Here is an 18,609-nt window from a genome sequence, read left to right as displayed (position 1 = left end):
CTCGCTCTCAGCAGCAGGGGCATGACTGCCAGACCCTGGCTGGAGTCCTCCCAACCTGCCGGGGTCTGCAGCCTGCTCCCTGGTCCCTGGGCTGTGCCGGGGACGCGCGGACTTACCGCAGCAGCCGCCTCTTGTGCCGGCTCTCCCTGGCAGCCGCCTCCTGCAGCACGCTCCGCACCTGGCTCTGATACACCTGCAGGCGAGCAGGAGACTGGAGGACCCGGGCCGCAGCGCGTCCTGCCCTGGGGCAGCCGCAGGGGTGCAGGGCCTGTGCCGCCCAGAGCAGGCAGCACGGAGGGCGGGGGGAGGCCAGGAGCCCACCCAGCAACAGGGAGAGGACCAGCTATGCTCACCTGGTGAGTCCAGCCCCCAGGTCCCCGGGGAAGGACGGGGAACTAGCTCAGGGGTGTAAGACCCACTGGCCAGGGCACTTGCTCTGAGTCTCATGGAATTACTACCTCGGGAGGGGCGGGAGAAAAAAGGAAGGGGAACAAAGCCTCCGGAATCGCCCTCCCTGCCAGCCGAGGAGGTCTGGCGGCCGCGGCATCGCGTACCCCCCAGGTCTGCAGCGCCCTGTGCATCAAGCTGTGCTGGCGGTGCAGGTCGGCTCGCGCCAGCTTCTGCCACTCGGCACTGCGCAGGGCCCGGCGCTGCGGAGAGGAGAGAGCCGGCCGCCGCAGGCCCAGGGCTGAGCGGGGCTCACCCGTGCCTCGGTTTCACTCTTAGCTTGGGGGAGCTTGAGTAAAGTGGTTATTAACCCCAAGCCCAGCATCCTCCTCTGTAAACAAGCAGTTCTTAGAGGGCTGTGAGGATGACATGGGGCAAACGCCTCCTGTGGGTCAGTGCGAACATTTTTCACCCTGAAGAGGACGTCTGTGAACCATTAGACCAGGAACTGTAGACTCAGAGTGTCCAGGAGGGGCAGCCTGGCACCTAACACAATGGGGGCCTGTGAGCCAGTCATCTCACAAGACCAGCTGGGCACTCACGCCACCTGCCACCCGGCCTCCCGCGCACACTCAGGGGAAGGTGGTCTCCGTGGGACCATGGAGGAGACCGTGTGTCCGCCCTGACTCACCCCAACGAGGCTCCACCCACCCACAGCCCCAGGCACGCCAAGGCCTCACCTCCCGCCACCTGGTCCAGGCCCAGCGCAGAAGCCACGCCACGTGGAATCGTGCAGCCCGCACACTGCCCATCCTCCTGCAGGGAGACAGCTGGCGCTCAGCCCAGACCCTGCAAAGGCCCTCTTGAGGGGCACCCCACTGCAGCTGGGACCCTGCCCAGGGGGTCTTAAACATGCAGGGGAATCACGACCCTTTGGGAACAGCTGCCAAAGGATTTGGGCGTTCCACTCAGAACAGCACTCATGCAGCCCAATTTCTGTGAACAAATTCACAGGGCTCTGTGTTCATGTGGGAACAGGTAACCAAGGAGGACGTTCAGCGTGGCCAGAGTTCGAGAGGTGAGAGACCCTTGAAGCACAAAGCGGATCAAGAGAGAACCCAGGGCAGGACGACGCCTGTAGGGCACACGGGGTTGTCCGCCCTGGTCCCTGACTACGGGGTGTGGTGAAACCACCACAGCCTGCCCCAGCCACGGGTGTTTCAAGTGGCCCCAATCAGTGAGCAGGGTGGAGCTGACGGGCAGGACCTCAGGTCCATAGGCCCTGTTGACCAGCCAAGGTCCGGAGCCCAGAGATCCACGAGCGCCCCAGGAGCCTCTCACTGCAGCCCTGGCTTTGCTTAGACTGTTTCAAGTTGAATTTCTGAATCCAGGCTGACACGACCACCCCCCACCCTCTACCCGCAGACGCTCAGAGCTAACAGTCTGCCACTACAGTCAAAGCTGCCCCGAGCCGGGAAGGGTTTCCGAGGCACGAGTGGCCACTCACTCTGCTCTGAGCCCTCGGGCGCCCTCCCTCCAGACACAGAAGACCCTCCTGAGCCGCCCGAGGTGGTGGTGGGCACAGGCCAGGGCATGCTGCTGCTGCTCCAGGCGGTGTGCCGCTGCCTGCTGGCGCCACGTGGACCACGACTGCTGCAGAAGGTGCCGCTCTGCGTGGAGCACGGCCTGCGGCAGGAGAGATTGGAAGGGTCACAGAGGCGGCGGTGCGGAAGCCAGGAAAAGTCCAGGCCATGAAGATGACCAAGGCGGAAGAGCTGGAGGTGCAGGAGCTGGGCAGGCCCAGAAACCATCTGCAGAGTCCACTGACAGACAAGGAAACAGATGCCAGGCCCTGCCCTGGCCTTGCGAATCCTGGCTGCAGGTGGGTCGCCCTGCAGCACGGGTCCGGGTCCAGCAGCATCCTCACGGGCAAGGCGCCAGGTGCAGAGACCTGAAGCAGGCCCGGCGCATCCAGGCACCTCCCCAGGGGCCCCCGGGGGCACCACTCACCATCCTCTCTGCCAAGCGGTGTTCTTGATGCTGAGACGTCTTCTGACACCAGAGGGCAAACACCTGCTTCTCTAACATCTCCCTGAAAGAATCCAAGTGAATAACAGGAGAGCTCTAACTCCACAAGAATGAGAAGTTCCAAATGACTGGGTTTTTTCTCTTATATTAAGAGCCAAATAAGCCCAGGTGGGGAGCAAGGAAAGCGGACAACAGCCAAACCCCTCAAATGACCCGACACATTCCACACTTTAAGGAAGAGATGTCACTTTGCCGACAAAGCTCTAATCAGTCAAGGCTGTGGGCTTCCCTGACAGCTCAGTTGGTAAAGATTCTGGTTCAATTCCTGGGTTGGGAAGATCCTCTGGAGAAGGTAGGCTACCCACTCTAGTATTCTTGCGCTTCCCTGGTGGCTCAGCTGGTAAAGAATCTGCCTGCAATGTGGGAGACCTGGGTTCAATCTCTGGGTTGGGAAGATCCCCCGGAGAAGGGAAAAGCTACCCACTCCAGTATTCTGGTCTGGAGAATTCCATGGACTGTCAGCCCATAGGGTCATAAATAGTCGGACACGGCTGAGCGACTTTCACGGTTTCCCAGGAGTCATGTAAGGCTGTGAGAGCGTGACCATAAAGAAGGCTGAGTGCATCACCAACTCAATGGACATGAGTTCGAGCAAACTCCAGGAGACGGGGAAGGACAGCAGAGCCTGGGGTGCCACAGTCCATGGGGTAACAAAGAGTTGGACATGCCTTAGCGAATGAACAACAATAAGGCTTTAAAGAAACGCTGTACATCATTAGTCATCAAGAAAATGAAACAGCTCTCCACATACCCACCGAAACGGCGAAGCTGGAAAGACTTCAAGAACAAACGCTGGGGCTTCCCTGGCAGTCCAGTGCTTGAGAATCTGCCTTGCAATGCCAGGGACACAAGTTCAAGCCCTGACTTCAGAAGATCCCACATACTGTGGAGCAACTAAGCCCATGTGCCGCAGCTAGTGAGCCTGTGCTTTAGAGCCCCTCAGCCCCGGCTACCGAAGCCCGCGTGCCCCTGAGCCTGCACTCAGCAGCAGGAGAAGCCCCTGCAATGAGAAGCCCTCACACCTTAATTGGAGAGCAGCCTCCCCTCGCCACAAGCAGAGAAAAGCCCGCAAAGCAGCGAAGACCCAGCACAACCAAAGCTAAAGAAACATTTTAACTTTGGTGCGGATGCTGGAGCAACCAGAACCCTCAGGTTTTCTGGTGTGAGCAGAAAATGATATAGCCACCTCCAAGATTAAGCAGACGCCCACCCTCTGACCCGGAAGTCTACTTCAAGGTATCTACCCAAGAGAAGTGAAACGTACCCCACTAAAACAAAACGTGCACAGCAGCCTTAGGCACGATGGCCGCAAACTGGAAAACAACTCCTATGTTAACACAGATCGAAACGGTGTCTGAGATACATACAACTGAGTAGTACTCAGCAAGTTAAAAACACCTATAGATACATGCAATAACCTGGCTCAACCTCAAAAACATTAGGCTCGAAGACACCATAGAGCAGGTACTACATGATCCCACCGTGCAAAGTCCAAAAGCACGCAAAAACGAACCTAGAATGGCAGAACGCAGAACAGGGATGACTTCTGGGGGCAGGAACTGGTGGAAAAGGGCAGGAAGGAACTCTCTGGGATGATGGAAGCATTCTGTATCTCAGCTGGGGTGCTAGTTATCCTGGGACGCAATTTGTAAAAATTCCATCTACTTTCTTAACATCTATACCTTTTACTGTATGTAAATTTCAGCTCAATTAAAAAAAAAAAAGGCAAACGGGTACTGCCTCATTCTCAGTATAATATTTCACTGGCTGGTTAATAAATTATTATTTTTAGCCATAATTCATGAGATTCTACCATGAATTCAGTTTATATTCCTGAAATATTTTTTTAAAGTACCCCAAGAATTATGGAAAGATAGAACATACGCTTCTTTTTTTTTTTTTTGGAACTTTGACTTGCTAAACTCAAAACCAAACATGGACATCAATTTACCTTAAGAGCCACAAATCAGTTCCAGGGGATGGATTATCCTTCTCAATGGTCATGGCAACCCTGTGGGATGTTATCAATTCATCTCCATTTTACATTTGAGGAAACTGGGGCTCAGAGAGACTGAGTGACTTGCCCAGAGTCGCAGAGCTGCCGAGCGTAGAGTGTGGGTCTGAACTCAACCAGGCCTGTCGGCTTCTAAGCCAGGTTCTCAATCACTCTGCGTTCTTGTGACCTAGGAAGGCAGGAACCTAAAAAACTAAGCTGTCTAAGAAGATCCAGCTAAACCAAAAGAAGTAATGTCTAATCTTTTTCGCCAGCCTTCAAGCCTTCATCTGACTTCCTGCCTTGATCCGCCCTCCACACTTTTGTCTCAAGTGATGGTTCTAAACTCGCCCAAGGCGGATGCCAACCACATCTCTTTTAGGAGCTCCTCTGGGCTGCTTTGAAGGTGCCCTTGATTTCTGGTCCCACGACATCCCAAAATACAAACAAGCAAGCAACAGAACCAGCTCACTTGTAAAGGAAACGTGTGTTGTAGGTAGTGAAGCCATTTGTTGAATGCCTCTTACATTAGATCTCAGCACAGAAACTAAGGCAAAGCCCCTCTCTGCAGCAGAGGGGGCAGAGATAAGTGCCAGCCCATGCCAGCCTCTTTGCTTCATGGCCGCCCACTAAAAGCACCTCCTTGAACTTAGTGTACGGAGCCCAGGGTTCGGGCTGACCCTCTCACACCAGCGTTCGGCGTCCTCCAAAGCCAAGTGCACGTCAGCTTCTCCCAGTGCTGGTCCTTCCCCCTCTGCCCTAAGTGACGCACTGTCCTCAGGGCAACATCCAAAACTGTCACTGCTTCCATGCACCTGCTCAAACACCTGTCCGCGATCTACCTGCAGAATCAGGCAGCCCCTCAGTCTGGCCCTCCTCGTCCCACCATCCACTCCCCACCACCCGCAAAGCAAGCCTCCCCAGGGCACACCCCTCAGCACCAGCTCTGAGCCCTGGAAGAACCTGTGTTGACACTCTGAGGACACAGATGGTCTGTTCTTTAGGACTGTTCTCCAACTGTCCCTTGAGTATGTCTCTCCTTCTCACCAAGATTTAAAGTTCATACCAAGTCATAGGGCTCCAAAATCACTGCAGATGGTGACTGCAGCCATGAAATTAAAAGACACTTACTCCTTGGAAGGAAAGTTATGACCAACCTAGACAGCATACTAAAAAGCAGAGACATTACTTTGCCAACAAAGGTCCGTCTAGTCAAGGCTATGGTTTTTCCAGTAGTCATGTATGGAAGTGAGAGTTGGACTGTGAAGAAAGCTGAGTGCGGAAGAATTGATGCTTTTGAACTGTGGTGTTGGAGAAGACTCTTGAGAGTCCCTTGGACTGAAAGGAGATCCAACCAGTCTATCCTAAAGGAGATCAGTCCTGGGTGTTCATTGGAAGGTCTGATGTTGAAGCCGAAACTCCAATACTTTGGCCACCTGATGCAAAGAGCTGATTCATCTGAAAAGACCCTGATGCTGGGAAAGATTGAGGGCAGGAGGAGAAGGGGATGACAGAGGATGAGATGGTTGGATGGCATCACCGACTCAATGGACATGGGTTTGGGTAGACTCTGGGAGTTGGTGATGGACAGGGAGGCCTGGCATGCTGCAGTCCACGGGGTCGTAAAGAGTCGGACACGACTCAGTGACTGGACTGAACCAAGTCATAAAAAGACCTTCCTCCTGATCCAGCAGCAAGTACTTGGACTTTGGAATCAGGGAGATCTGAATGTAAACACTGGCTGTTGTTACACAGTTGAGTCATTTATCACTTTGAACCTGTTCTCTCCGGGCTGCTGTGAGAAGGAAATTATTAGTGAAGATGATGTCGTCACAGGCAAATGGGCTTCTGTATTTTCCACTCTCCCCTCCCACCACACCTACACCTCTGTGGCCGACAGTTAGTCATTAACGACCTCTACACTGTCTTGCACTAACAGGTGGTGCAAACCTGCTCTCAGCAAGTCTGCCGCCAACTGGAGCTAAAACGATGGAGTTCTGCCCATCCTAACTTTGTTGACAATATTTTCAAGGCTTCAAAAAGTCAGGTTGAGGAACTTCCCTGGTGGCCTAGGAGTTAAGAAACCGCCTTCCAGTGTGAGGGACACAGGTCCCCGGTTGGGGTTGACAAAGGTCCCAGGTTGATCCCTGGTTGGGGAACTAAGATCCCACATGCCACGGGGCAACCAAGCTCACACTAACCACAACTAAAGAAGCACCCCAATGAAGACCCCATCCATCAAGAGGGGAAAAAAAAGGTCTAGCAGAAGAGGAGCCAAGCATTTCAGGGAAATCACGCTCAAGAAAGCCGTCCAAGGTGATGCGACATCCAACCACACCCTGATCCGGGAAGCTGATGGGCAGCTTTAAAGCAGCTCACTGCGGCTCGTGATGGGGGCAGGATGTAAAACCAGGGCAATTCTCGAAGCACTTGTACACAGATGGGCAAATGTTTCCCCAGGGGAAACACGGGCTGTCTCTTCCAGGCAGATGAGCTCAGTGAGCCCACAGTTGAAAATCCAGGAAGAACCTGGGCTGAGGGCACTGGTAGGCTGAGATATGAAACAAAGGGCTGCATGGGGAGCAGACCCGGACCCAAGACATGGGGCTGGGTGCAGAGAGGAGCTGCATGGGGTACCTGTGAAAGCTCGCTGCCCGGGCCTCGAGGGCTCGCTGCTGCTGGTGCCACCGCCAGAGTCTCCTCCATGCCTGGAAGGCTGCAGGCAGGGCTCTCTGCTGGAAGTGGCAGTCTGCTCTGGCCTGCAACAGCTGAGGGGAAAACCGTGAATGACCATTTGTACTTTACATTAAAAACGAAAAAAGTCTTTCCAGGTCCCATTCTCAAGGGAGGACTGCTTCCGATACAAACACCTTTTAAAGTGAAAAGCATTACTTTTAATTTCTGCCAACATGACAGGTGAAAAATGAAATGATAGGTTAAAAACTTTGCCTTTCATTAAAAGTGAATTAAGCGTCTCTCCCTACATCTGACCCCGTGTGTGTGTGTATTTATCTGGCGTTTTTCCCTACGGCCCAAGTGTCCGTCCTCACTGCCCAGTTTACTGTGAGCATCTGACTCAGTGACATATATGGGTTTTTTGAACCTTAAATTTATTAGTCCTCTGTCATGTGTGTGATCAATTTTTGTTTCCACCTGTGTCTTTTGATTTTATAATACTTTTTTGAAATACAGAGTCTTTAAATGTTTATGTAATTATAAAAGGCTACTTAATCTACCATAGGACCAGTAAAATCTACCATATGACCCAGAAACCCCACTACTGGGCATATACCCTGAGAAAACTGTAATGAAAAAGGACACGTGTACCCAGTGTTCACAGCAGCACTGTTTACAACAGCCAGGACACGGAAGCAACCGAAATGTCCATCAACAGATGAATGGGAAAAGAAGTTGCGGTATATGTATCAGAATAAAGATAGATGTACGTATCTCAGAATATTACTCAGCCATAAAGAAGAATGAATGTGAGTCAGTTCTAGTGAGGGGGATGAACCTAGAGCCTGTTACAGAGTACAGTAAATCAGAAAAACAAACATAGCATACGTATGCATATATACGGAATCTAAAAAAATGGTACTATCTGCAGGGAAGGACTGGAGATGCAGATGTGGAGAATGGGCCTGTGGACACAGTGGGGGAGGGAGCGAGTGGGAGAATGGGGAAGTGGCTTCAGCATATAGACACTACCAGGTGTCAGACAGACAGCTGGTGAGAAGCTGCTGTGTAGCACCGGGAGCCCCGTCTGGCCCTCTGTGATGACCTAGAGGGATGCGATCGGGGAGGGGGAGGGGGGATGTATATGCAATTATGGCTGATTTGCACTGCTGTATGGCAGAAGCCAACGCAAGTTAAAATTAAAACACATGTATATTTAAATTAAAAATAAGAAAAAAAAAGGCTACTACTGTTCTGTCCAGTTTTAAGCTGGCTTAAACTTCAGAACATTCAGAAAACTAAGATCATGGCATCTGATCCCGACACTCCATGGCAAAGAGATGGAGAAAAAAATGGGAAGAGTGTCAGACTTTATTTTCCTGGGCTCCAAAATCACTGAGGGATGGTGACAGCAGCCACAAAATTAAAAGACACTTGCTCCTTGGAAGGAAACTTTTGATAAACCTAGACAGAGTATTAAAAAGCAGAAACATCACTTTGCTGACACAGGTCCATCTAGTCAAAGCTATGGTTTTTCCAGTAGTCATGTACAGATCTGAGAGTTGGACCATAAAGAAGGCTGAGCGCCGAAGAACTGATGCTTTTGAATTGTGGTGCTGGGGAAGACTCTTGAGAGTCCCTTAGACAGCAAAGAGATCAAACCAGTCAATCCTAAAGGAAATCAACCCTCAGTATTCATTGAAGGACTGATGCTGAAGCTTCAATATTTGGACCACCTGATGCGAAGAGCTGACTCACTGGAAAAGACCCCGATGCTGGGAATGATTGAGGGCAGGAGAAGAGGGGGACAGAGGGCGAGATGGCTGGATGGCATCACTGACTCAATGGACGTGAGTTTGGGCAAATTCCAGGAGGTAGTGAGGGACAAGGAAGCCTGGTGTGCTGCAGCCCACGGGGTCACAAAGAGCTGGACACGGCTGAGCGACTGAACAAGAACAACTGCTCTTCTATGGCTCCATCAGTAGGAAGACACGCCACTGACAGAACGATACGTACGCCTCCATGGTGCAAAAGCTTGGGGCAGCGGGGAAGCATACACGTGTGTGGCAGGTTCAAGATAGGGCTGGCTGCAGGGAACTCCCTGCCAGTCCAGTGCCTCGGGCTTTCACCACTGCGGGGCACGGGTCCTACCTCTGGTTGGGGAACTAAAACCCCCATGCCTCGGCCAGAAACAGTAACAACAAATAAAACCAAAAAACAAGACTGCAAGCTCTTTGACCTTCCTTTCCTTGAATCTGGGTGGACAGTGACTACTTTGACCAACGGTGAAAGTGACACTAAGTGGCCTCTAAGGCTAGCTCGTAAAGGGCCACACAGCTCCTGTCCTGTTTGTGGGAACACTCCGGGAGCCCTGAGCTGCAACACAGGAAGTCTGCTACCCAGGGGCCGCCATGCTGAAAGGAAGCCCGAGCCTCTGGGGAAGGCCACGGGGAGGCTCTCTAGTTAACAGTCCCAGTGGAGCCCCGTCTTTGAGTCATTCCAGCCCCAGAACCAGATGACTGAGTGAGGAAACTAAGCTGAACGGCTCCAACCTCCTGCCACTAGAATCAGACCAGCAGAGGCCCCAGCAGCACGGAGCAGAGACCAGTCAGCCTTGCCACGTCCTCTCTCAGGTTTTGACACACAGAATCCTTAAAACATAATAAAGTGGTGGTTGTTTTAATCCACTGAGTTTGGGATGATTTTTTCTCCAGCGCAATAGAAAATTTCACAGCATGCCTATGTGTGTGTTTGTGACACACTCCTATTCACACAGAAGAAAAAAAATATCAGGTTTACTCACCAAATGTCATCTTAGAGGCAGGATTATGGGTGTTTTTTTTCTTTTTTTATGTCTTTGTACACTTCTCAAATTTTCTGTGATGTCTACCTATTGCTCATGGGCATTTTCCAGTATAAACAAGAGTAGCAGCAATAATATAACAAATCCCCACAGACTTCTCACCCAGCTTCAACAACAAGCAAACGTTCTCGCCATTCTTTGTAATATCACTTCTTAAATAGAAGGAAATGCATAATACATTAATTTTTATCTTTCCCTAAAATAAAAGGCACTGACGTGTTCCTGGATATCTGAACCAAGCAATACTACTCAGATTGTTAGCTACAGGTTTTTTTAAAACACAACAGCTGAGCAGGGCTCTTACTATTTTTCAAACCGTCCACTGTGTGGGCTGCGCTGGAGGCCTGAGAGATAAGGACTCGACCCTTGACCTTCTTCCAGTGCTGGGCCCCAGGGTCGAGCGGATCCCTTTTTTCAGGGAGAAATTCAATGAGACCCTTTGCTTCTTTTCCACCTTGAATAAACATAACCTTTCAACTCAGGGGCTCATGTTCTTTTTTTAAAAGGGCTCTTTCTTCATACGCTGTTGTGCTTGCATTAAATAACCTTGAGAGACCAGGTGGCAATGTCCTTTCCAAAACAGCCACATAATCCAAAGGGATGTCAAAGAATGCACCAATTCTAAGCCTTTTCCAGGTGTGGAAGGTAAAGGTGACCCAGAATCGACCCATGCCCTGCTCAGTCCCAAACATCAAGGCACTGGGGTGGTTTGGGGGGTAAAGTCTGAAGCAGTCACCAGCAGCTCATGTTTGTTCGCCCGTGTCCCTCGCTTGTCCAAACACGGTCAGGGCCTGCCCTCAGCCAACAGTTCAGGAGATGAATGGAGCAGGGCAGGCTCTGTGCTCAAGGAGCCTAGAGCCTGGTGGGGTGGACGGGGTGGGGGGCAGCCAATGCCAGGTGATGAGAAGGCCGCATGTGGGACGGGGGCAGGGGCCAGGGCTGACACCTGAGCTAAAAGGGCAGTGGTTAGACTGGGAAACAGGAGCAGGCAGAGAACACCCAGGAAGGACTGGCGGCTGGACTGCACACAGCTGTGAAGGGCAGAGCGGACACAGGGACAGGGAGAAGAGCTGACGGGACCAGCCCCCAAGGGAGTCAGTATGAAGTCCAAACCAAGCAGCCAGCCAGACTCCTTAGATCCACGTGTCAGACTCGAGCAGCAGACAGAAGGGGAGGTGGAGAGGGCAGCAGCGAAATCACCATGAGGAGCCTGGTTCGCGTCCCCGCCCGTTTTCACTGGGGGAAGGCCAAGCAAAGAGCTGAGCAGCCCATGTCCTACTGTGAGGCCCTGCAGACATCACCAATTGAACACTTACTCCCCTGAGCCTGATGAGGCCTGGAAACCCACCTTTCTCAGTTCAGCGATCAGCCATTGTTAGAGCCCCCCAGGGGCTGAACTGCAAGCCTTGTGAGAGTAGGAACCCTCTGTGCTTTGTATCATAGCTGCATTCTCAAGGCCTGGCTTGGTCTCAGGCACAGCAGCTGTTCAGTCTTTCTCCACCTGCCTCCTCCCACCACTGCGGGCACCTGTGTCTCACGTGGTTTAGCTCTGGGACATGGGACTCAGGCTCTCCACCTTCCCCGGCATCTCCCGAAGGTCCCACGGGATGAAGGGCTGGCTGAGGACAGTCAAGACGTGAACAGAATGGCTTGTACGCTCATCGCCTTCAGAGAGCAGCTGTGCTGTCAAAGCACACGGAGGCAGGGATGGGAGTCACGCAGACCGTGGCACCCCTGGAGGGCCCTGGGGCAGGACCTCGAGCTTTTCACAGTGCCCTTGCCTCCAAACCAGAACACCAGGCCCCCTGACACAGGCCTTCCCCAAGAATCTCTCCAACGCCAGCTGGTCCAAGAGTGTGAGCCAGCAGAGCCCGCTGAGCTGAGGAACTCCGTACCTGCTGGGATCGCCTCTTCTGGGTGGACTGTGACCACAACTGGAAGCACTTGCGAAGCAACGTTATTCTGAAACGAAACACGCCACCAAGGGAATCACCTCCCACTTCCAGGAGTCTAAACTTTTGTTTCACTTTAAGGAAGGTGAATCTGGGCACAGGCACTTCTTGAGCAGTGCCGGGGCCCTCAGGGGTTTCATTCTAGGAGAGAAGGAAATAATCTGATTTCTGACATGAAATCCACCAACCCCTGATTTTGGACTGTGGTCCGACCCCCAAAATTTAACAGCTTTCTTGTAAACCTAATTGGACCACCAAGGACAGTGGACTTGGAATTAGGTAATATGTATGAAATCCCCCAAATATGCTGAACTTTCCGGTTTTATGGCCAAACTCTGGGGTCTTTTAGGACCATGTTGGTCTGTGACATGCCTTCACAGTAATACTGAAATTGAGAACCACACTCAGCTTTGTAAAACAGGACTTATAATAGTGATATACCCTGGCAGCTCCAATCTGAGTCGGCTAAATACTGGGATTCTCACTGACTCATTAAAAAGTGCTCCAAAATTGGACCCATAGCTATGCAAATTAAGTTATACTCTTGGGGGAGGGTTTAATGAACATGTCTTACAGCAAGAAAGTGAATAAAAAGTAATGAAAAAATATTTTAGACAAGGGGATTCCCTGGCAATCCAGTGGTTAGGGGTCTAGACTGTCACTGCTGAGGACCCTGGTTCAATCCCTGGCGGGGGAATTAAAAATTCCACAAGCCAGGAGTGGTGGTCAAAAAAAAAATAAAAAGTGAACAGCGGTTCCCTCTGAAGAATAAGACTAAGCCGTTGAAGGAAGGCGTCCGGGCAGTCTTTATTTTTCACTTTCTACTTCTTTTCTATACATTCTGAGTTTCCCCTGTGGACATGTGGTGCTTTTATTTACTTACTTTAACTGAATGTTTAATTGAGGACACGCTTCACAACCTCCAAGACCAAGCCACAAACACCCAGCTGCCTGGGATGTCTCTGTAACACTACTGATGCCTGAATTCCAAGACAGAACGTCACTGACGCCTGAGACCCGAGGCACTGGTGGCCGAGCACCAGCTCAAGCGCTCCTCATCCCACCTCCCGCCTCGTCAGCCCAACAGAAGAGGCCGGCGCAGGAACCACTGGTCCACGGCAGGGCCTTTCCGAACCTGCACAGTAACGTGGGGAAGGGCGAGTGATGACTCCTACAGACCAGCAAGCAAGTCACAGCAGGCCCCTGGGGAGCCTGCAGGCCACATCCCTACCTGCTGTGGTCCCAGGCAGCACGCAGGAAGGGCAGCTGCTCTCTTTCCTCCCTCTGCTCAAGCCGCGACTGCCAGAGGTTCCAGACCCTGCGCAGCAGCTGAAGTGAAACAAGGAAATGGAAGTTCATTAACACAAAACGATCTCTCCTGACCCTGCTGCTGCTAAGTCACTTTAGTCGTGTCCAACTCTGTGCGACCCCAGAGACGGCAGCCCACCAGGCTCCCCCGTCCCTGGGATTCTCCAGGCAAGAACACTGGAGTGGGTTGCCATGTCCTTCTCCAAGGCATGAAAGCGGAAAGTGAAAGTGAAGCCGCTCACTCGTGTCCGACTCTTTGCGACCCCATGGACTGCAGCCCACCAGGCTCCTCCGTCCATGGGATTCTCCAGGCAAGAGCACTGGAGTGGGGTACCATGGCCTTCTCCACTCTCCTGACCCATTAGGCAGCCAACTGGTAACTCCAGAAGACGCAGGAATTACCTCAATTTGGAGCACCCGACATGTAACAGACTTGAAAAATAATTACGGCCAAACTATATGGAACTATTCTGGGCCAACATAAAAAACAAACAGCTGGATCTATCAGATCTGTGGAAATCAAAATGAAGAAGCTGTTCCTAATCGGGGCCTCATGGAGGCCAGCACCATTTTAGAAACTAAAACTGATCTTATCACATATTACTACTTATGAATCTTTTGTGACCCCACGGACTGCAGCCCACCATGCTCATCTGTCCATGGGATTTCCTAGGGAAGAATACTGGAGTGGGTGCCATTTCTTACTCCAGGAGATCTTCCCAACGCAGGGACTGAACCTGGGTCTCCTGCATCTCCTGGATTAGCAGGTAGATTCTTTACCCTGGTGAAGGAAGCTCACTGTCTACGAAGTAGTCTTGCCAAAAAACATTTAACTTCAATCTAGTCAAGCCCTTAGATCTAATTTCCAGTTCATAAGAGCTACATAGGAAAAAGGGAAATCAAATGACATCAAAAGTACACAGAAAAATGGAGAATAGGAAGACTGTACAAAAAACTGGTCTTCCCTTTCAAAAAGTCAATGTCATTAAAAATACATACGTTATGCTAAGTGAAATGAGCCAGTCACAAAAGGGCAAAGTTCTATAAATATGAGGTACCCGGAACAGTCAAATTCACAGAGACAAGAAGGAAAGCAGTGGTTGCCAGGGGCTGGGGGAGGTGGAGGAGACTGGGGTTTATTGTTTTGGTTCTGCAGGATGAAAGGATTCTGGAGATGGACGATAGCTGCACAGTGACGTTAATGTCCTTAATGCCCCTGAACTGTACACTTAATGGTCCAGATGATAAATTCTGTGTGTTTTACCACAATTAAAAAATTAACATGTTAAACAAAAGAAATGGAGGGTGGGAGAAGCTTATTGATTTACTAGAGTCTTAAGAGACATAACCCAATGTAGTAAGTCATCAATTTTTAATTGCATCCTGGCTTGTAAAAAAACAAGTATAAACACATTTGGGTCAGGGGCAACTGAATTTGAATATGTGCTTGGTATTGGTTAATACTGGGCTTCTCAGGTGGTGGTAGTGGTAAAGAATTCTGCCGATGCAAGAGCTACAGGTTCGATCCCTGGGTTGGGAAGATCCCCTGCAGTTAAGAAATGGCAACCCACTCCAGTATTCTTGCCTGGAAAATCCCATGGACAGAGGAGCCTGGCAGGCTACAGTCCAAGGAGTTGCAAAGAGTTGGACATGACTGAGTGAGCACACACTGGTTAATATTAGAGCATTGCTATTCGTTTTGTTAGGGATGATAATGATATTGTGGTTATAGAGCAAAATGTTCTCATTTGGGGGCAATGCAGACTGAAATGTTTAGATGTAAAGTGTCATAACATCTGTAATTTACTTTGAAATGACTCAGGAAAAAAAAAGCAACTGTTAACCTTAAATGGTAAACTGAGGTTTATTATACTATTTTTTATATTTTTTCTGTACATTTGAATACTTTCACAATTAGAAAACCCCCTTCTACGCCCAGAAGCACAACTGACAAATGAAGGTAGAATGCTGGTTACCCTCAGGAGAATTAACCACTGAAGACGACACGGTGCAAGCAGTGCCAAAGTCCCTGGAATGCAGGACTTCAGAGTATATTCCCCAGGTCCAGGCTGAATCCACAGTGCTTGGCCTCCGATTCAACTACCATTTTTTTTTTTTTTTAAGCAAACAGATAAAAAAAAAGGCATCACATAAGAGAAAAACAAGAGTTTCTCTATCCTGTGGTACAGATCACTGAAGAATATGGACCTGAAGGTTTTGGAGTCTCAAGATCTGAACAAACCTCTAAGCACAAAGGTTAAAAAAAAGAGGGAAAGAAGGGCCATCAGAAGTGTCTTGGTACAGAAGAGGGCCTCACCATGACATCATGCTGTTGGTGAGCAAGATTCCTTCTTATCCGTTGAAGACGGGCATGGATCACGTTGTCTTTCAGGGCTTTAAAGCAAAAATGCTGTGAAAAGAATGGACACAGTCAACAGTGTGCCTGTAACAGTAAGCTTGATGCCGGAGAAGGTGGTGAAAAGCTCAGCCATGGCTGTTCACAGATGCTCCCGGGTCCCAAACAGTGTTTCTCTGCTTTGAGATTCCATTGGGAGTCTGATGCAAGCCAGCCCACACAGTGGGCACTTTAATAAACACTCCCTGTTGCCCGAAGGTACTGCACACACAAGAACAAATCACCCTCACCTCTGACCAGGAGAAGTCCCTGTGACTCACACAGAAACATCAGACAAAGGTCAAAATATAACCACTGCCTCTCAGAAAAGAGACAGACTTTCAGCTTATGGTGGGTTTACTTTTTTTTTTTTTTTTTACCATGTGGGGTCAACGTGTACACATGGTTCAGTTGCTAAGTCATGTTCGACTCTTTGTGACCCCATGACTGCAGCACACCAGGCTTCCCTGTCCTTCACTATCTCCCGCAGTTTGCTAAATTCATGTCCACTGAGTCACTGATGCCATCCAAACAAACATCTCGTCCTCTGTCGCCCCCTTCTCCTCCTGCCTTCAATCTTTCCCAGCATCAGGGTCTTTTCCAATGAGTCAGTTCTTCACATCACGTGGCTGAAGTATTCAAGCTTCAGCATTAGTCCTTCTAATGAATACTGAGGGTTCATTTCCTTTAGGATAGACTGGTTTGATCTCCCTGCAGCCCAAGGAACTCTCAAGAGTCTTCTCCAGCACCACAGTTCGAAAGCATCAATTCTTCGGCGCTCAGCCTTCTTTATGGTCCAACTGTCGTATCTGTACATGACTACTGGAAAAACCATAGGTCTGCCTAGATGGACCTTGGCTGGGAAATTGATGTCTCTATTTTTTAATATGCTACCTTGGATTGTCAGCTTTTCTTAATATGCTATCTCTTTTCTTTAATATGTTATCTCAGTTGAAGATTTTCTTTAAGGAGTAAGTGACTTTTAATTTCATGGCAGCAGTCACCAGCCACAGTGATTTTAGAGCTCCCCCAAATAAAGTCTATCACTATTTCCATTGTTTCCTCATCTGTTTGCCACGAAGTGATAGGATCAGATGCCACAATATTTGTGTTCTGAATGCTGAGTTCTAAGCCCGCTTTTTCACCCTCTTCTTCCACCTTCATCAAAAGGCTCTTTAGTTCCTCTTTGCTTTCTGTCAGTAGGGTGGTATTGCCTGTGTGTCTGCAGTTGTTGCTATTCCTCTTGGCAATCCTGTCTATTTACACAACTGCAAACGCAGCTGTGCAGAGTAGAGCAGAAGGAAAGAAGTAATCTTTGGTGACTGAGGTGGGGGGACAGGGGCAAGCCATGCTGGCCTGGCTCCAGCTCCGTCCAAACGCTTCATGCGTGACTAAGCAGAGCCCATGCTCCACAGGCTGGCTTCAGTTCTCTGAGACTGAGAAGAAGCACCTAGGGGTTTTCACAGAGTGATCTGTGGGCCCCCAAAGGCTCCTGACAGTGTCTGGAGGCCACCTCGTGTGGTGAGGGTGGGGGAGAGCAGCCGGCAAAATGGGCACTATTCCCAGACCTGGCTTCATCCACCACACCTCAACTTGGATTGCTTTTCAAGACTAGGCCTCCACCATTTAAAGAGGGGCCTAAAGTGTGGATATCCCAGGACTAGATCGCTTCTAAGGCTGCCCTGCAGCTCCCAGCACTTCTGACCCCACACCATCGCCGTCTCTGATCCACAATTAAAATCAGGACATGACAATGAAGGGGACTTCCATGACGAATGGCAACCACACAACCAGATGCACTTAAAGAGCATGACGTGGGTTGGGCCCCCCAAGGAGGGATGCCCGAGCATGGCCGCGGTGCCCTTACCAGCAGGCCGCGCCTGTGGTGTTCTCCTGCCGCCTTCCACCGCTCAGCTTCCTCTGTGCACAGCAGCGTGTCTGCCCGAGTCAAGGCTTCTCATCTCGACATGGCCCCGCCCCAGCCCGGTGCAACCCCAGTGACCCGTCCCAAGGGTCCTGGCTGCAGGTGACAATGGGCGAGCCAGGAGGGCTGGTGTCCACCTCGTCTCGCCTGATGACCCAGGAAGAGAGGATTGAGGGGAACCATCATGTGAGTTATTTATCTGCCTTTTTCCCCTCTGATGCCTGCTCCATGCGGGGAAAAAATAGTTGAGATAAACTGCTACCAGCCGGAGTAAACATTTCAAAATCTCAGCAGAACCTGAGACTCCCGCACTCTCTGTTTTGGCAGCACAATCCGGTCAGATGTCTGAGCTAAAACCCTTGGAGTTATTTTCAATCCTTTTCTCCTCCTACCCCTCCATCTCTCAGCTGCCAAGTCCATCTGCTCCCCTCCTTGTCTCCGCGTTGTCCCCACCCCCAGCCCTGGGCTGTGCACCAGACTGGGCCCCCTGTGCCAGCTTCACTCCCACCATCGAGCATCGTCCTTCGGAAAGCACAGACCTGCTGCATCACGTCTCAGAAGCCTGCAGGGGGTCCTCAGTGTCCCGGGATGAAGCCCAGATTCCTGACCACCCACACAAGGGCCCCACGAGCCGGTCCCCAGCCTGTGTCTGCCTGCCCCAGCACCCCACAACAGAGTGCAGACCCTCATCGCCACCCCTGGGGCTCTTCCGCATCCACGCCTGCGTAAATGCCATTCCCTACACCTGAACCGCCTCTTCCGATTCCCCTGCTGGGAGAACATGTCAGCCCACAAGGCTTGAATTCAGCTCAAACATCAATTACCTCCTCGGCTAGGTCTCCACAGCAGCTCTAGCAGGACTTAATACAAACCTTTATGACAGTACTTCTCATGCCACATTTGCAGACTGGTTTTCATGTCTGTTTTCCCCAGTTGACAATGAGCTACTGTTAAGTCTCTAGGTTTCCCTGTATTCCAGAACTTGGGCAGGAGTTTAAAACAAGAGTTCAGTGAACAAACGAA

At 50.7% G+C, this 18,609-nt stretch overlaps 1 protein-coding gene across 1 annotated transcript in view; it reads right to left on the bottom strand.

Annotated features, from left to right (window-relative positions):
- The window catches only part of SFI1 (SFI1 centrin binding protein), an 83,964-nt gene that overhangs the window by 11,276 nt on the left and 54,079 nt on the right, over positions 1-18,609 (bottom strand). Inside the window, 10 exon segments of the mRNA XM_052654476.1 lie at positions 117-193; positions 555-650; positions 1,128-1,203; positions 1,895-2,073; positions 2,398-2,479; positions 7,106-7,236; positions 11,903-11,969; positions 13,191-13,288; positions 15,585-15,677; positions 17,530-17,600. Of these exon segments, the coding sequence (XP_052510436.1) occupies positions 117-193; positions 555-650; positions 1,128-1,203; positions 1,895-2,073; positions 2,398-2,479; positions 7,106-7,236; positions 11,903-11,969; positions 13,191-13,288; positions 15,585-15,677; positions 17,530-17,600 (970 nt within the window).

Source organism: Budorcas taxicolor, chromosome 17, assembly GCF_023091745.1.
Source record: "Budorcas taxicolor isolate Tak-1 chromosome 17, Takin1.1, whole genome shotgun sequence".
In the NCBI taxonomy this organism is placed as follows: Eukaryota; Metazoa; Chordata; class Mammalia; order Artiodactyla; family Bovidae; genus Budorcas; species Budorcas taxicolor.
The sequence above is the reverse complement of the archived record's forward strand: the minus strand, read 5'-3'. Positions and strand labels throughout refer to the sequence as shown.